Raw genomic sequence first — 2,500 nt, forward strand, 5'->3', positions numbered from 1 at the left:
CTTATCTTTAATGTTATACATCAAAATGAAATTTCTGTGATATGTGGCGTGTGCATAAACAACACGGGCAGCTTTTGTCTTTGTTGAATTTAAATGGAAAGTCCCTCTAGATATTAATATGTGGACTTCATTTGTTAGCCTGCTAAGTCAGGGACTTATAACAAAAGCTTTGTAAACAAAAGATTAAACTGAATCGAGCTTTAGAAAATGAAAGGAAAACAAGAGTCAAGTAATCACAGATCAGACTGGGGCTGCTTAGATGGAAATCAGGGCAGGCCACTGGAGTGGAAAATGTTTAATTGAACTATTTCATTACGTGGAAGTTTATGTCCCCCTCGCAGAATCCAAAATATTTGTTATCAGAAAAGCTGTTCTTTGCTTCCCTTAAAAAGATGGTCCTCTGGAGATGAGATGTAAAACTTGAGCCGTCTACCCCTTCTCTCACCCTTCGCCCACCTCTGAAGCTGGTCAGGTGCAGGCCTGGGCAGCTCCTCACACCTGTCGGCCCTGTGGTGGGCATAGAGTTTGGGGCATCTGCAATCCCCCCTTCCCAGAGCACCTGCTGCCCCAAACCAGAACCAGCCCAGTGGCGACCCCACCATGAGCAGGGTGCCACTTGCTCTTTTACTAACCTTGGGTAACCTTTCGGGATCACCCGGATGTCTTGGGATCACTTTCTGCAACCTCTGAAAGCCGTAATCTATGGTTGGTTCATTAAGGGCTGCAACAGGACACAGAAATGTAGATCAGGTTAATTACTTTTATGTCATCCATTACTCGTTTATTGCACACTTACAAATAAATGTGTAGTTCTCCTGCTCTGATGCTCTCCAAGGCAAGCACCCCTGAATGCTAGCTATGTCTTAAGGAATAGATTTTCCCCCTTTCTTTTGCACATAAAAGCAACGATTATTTCTGATCTATAATTAGACTGGAAGAAAGTCAAAGGGTGACTCAATATATTGTAAAAATGGTAGTGCAGTCACAAAGTTACAGGTCTTGGGGCCATATATAGCAATCACCACCATCACGATGTGATGTCTGCATCACACAGTGCCTTCCATACTGGCCAGGGATTTATGGGAAACTGGCAATTATGACATATGTCCAGCTATTGCTAGCCTCAGATTTATCCCTGTGGTCCTTTTTTGTCTAGCATATTGCCTGAGTACAAACCAGGCAGGAGGAGCACTTATTCTTGCAAAGCTTTAATAATCTGTGAATGGCTGCCTACAAACTGATGTAGAGCACTATCATTCTACAGCTGCAATCCACCAGCCTCACGAAATTGCTGGCCACAAACAGTAATTAATCTTTTTATCCCTCAAATTGTAATTTTGACTATGAACTGTGCGCGGCCATAAATCAGCGGCACATGCACTGTGTACACTGCATGAATCACGGCCGGGACTCCGTCCGACTGCACACACTGTGTTTAACAAGCTTTATAAGGAGCCATCGGGCTTTATTATGGCTCTGCCTGACTCCAACAAAAACTGAGCCTGGAAGCCCGGGGACACGAGTTAAGATGAAAATACTTATTAGAGTACATTACTTCTTGATGTAGATGGCGTTTTCCGTGGAGTCACTCCACGGTGCGTGGCACAACATAAATCAGAGGTTTTTCGGAGACTAATAAGACCTGCCACCATCTATTCATTACTCTGCCTGCAATTTGGGCCATCACTCATTAGTAATTTGATGATTAACACCCCCCAACTCAGCAGGTCTGCGAGGTGCGGGGGGGACACCAAGACTGCGGCTTCCGGAGAAGACGGCTAGGGGGCCGCCTTTGCAAGTGGCTCCAAAATAATTGGTCACCGTGAGTGCCTGGGTGCTGGCGCATCTTGTAAGCAGCGCAGGAAGCCTCGCACGTACACTCGATAATGCGCCCGAAAGTTGAGGACCACAATATGATTTGACATTCCATCATACATCCCGGAGACAAAGGTCCGCACAGGAATGTGAAGTAAGACATTTTCTTGTTAATAAAGCATTGATCCGATGTATTGATTTTACATGACATGGCTTTTGCTGGGATTTTGCCCTCTTTTTTCTTTGCAAATAGTAAAGCTCTTCAAAATGCCTCGGCGTATGTGACATGGCAAAATTTCTAACTCTCCGTGATGTAAATTCTATATGTGTAAAACCACTTCATAATCAGACCATTAATCATCAGAAGCTGTCAGCGTTGACTTGGGGGACAATTTGTCATGTCTCTGCCCAGGCCCAGGCCAGGGTGTCAGGCAAAAAAGCAGAGTTCGGGCCGCAGGGCGCGTGCGCAGTCGCCAGGCCTCGCCGAGCGAGTTGGCCCAAAAAGGATTAGATCAAGTATTACCTTTCCTGATCAGGGAACAAAAAAGGTGGCCCACTGCATTTCTAACATGTCAGGTTTCTCCTCTCTCCCAGCTAATCACCATGACTGTTTGACTTAATGAATCGGCCTGATGAAAGGTGATCAGAAAAGATAGATGGGCGGCCATTATTGATTTCATGCAAA

The 2,500-nt window shown here is 45.2% G+C and overlaps 1 protein-coding gene across 13 annotated transcripts in view; it reads right to left on the reverse strand.

The window, feature by feature from the left end:
* The window catches only part of EBF3 (EBF transcription factor 3), a 128,598-nt gene that overhangs the window by 12,443 nt on the left and 113,655 nt on the right, over window positions 1-2,500 (reverse strand). For all 13 annotated transcript variants that reach the window (XM_007964439.3, XM_038009726.2, XM_007964433.3 and 10 more), the window contains exon 11: window positions 633-721. In XM_007964439.3, coding sequence (XP_007962630.1) covers window positions 633-721 — 89 coding nt within the window. The remainder of the gene's footprint in view (window positions 1-632; window positions 722-2,500) is intronic.

Source organism: Chlorocebus sabaeus, chromosome 9 (genome assembly GCF_047675955.1).
Source record: "Chlorocebus sabaeus isolate Y175 chromosome 9, mChlSab1.0.hap1, whole genome shotgun sequence".
Lineage (NCBI taxonomy): Eukaryota > Metazoa > Chordata > Mammalia > Primates > Cercopithecidae > Chlorocebus > Chlorocebus sabaeus.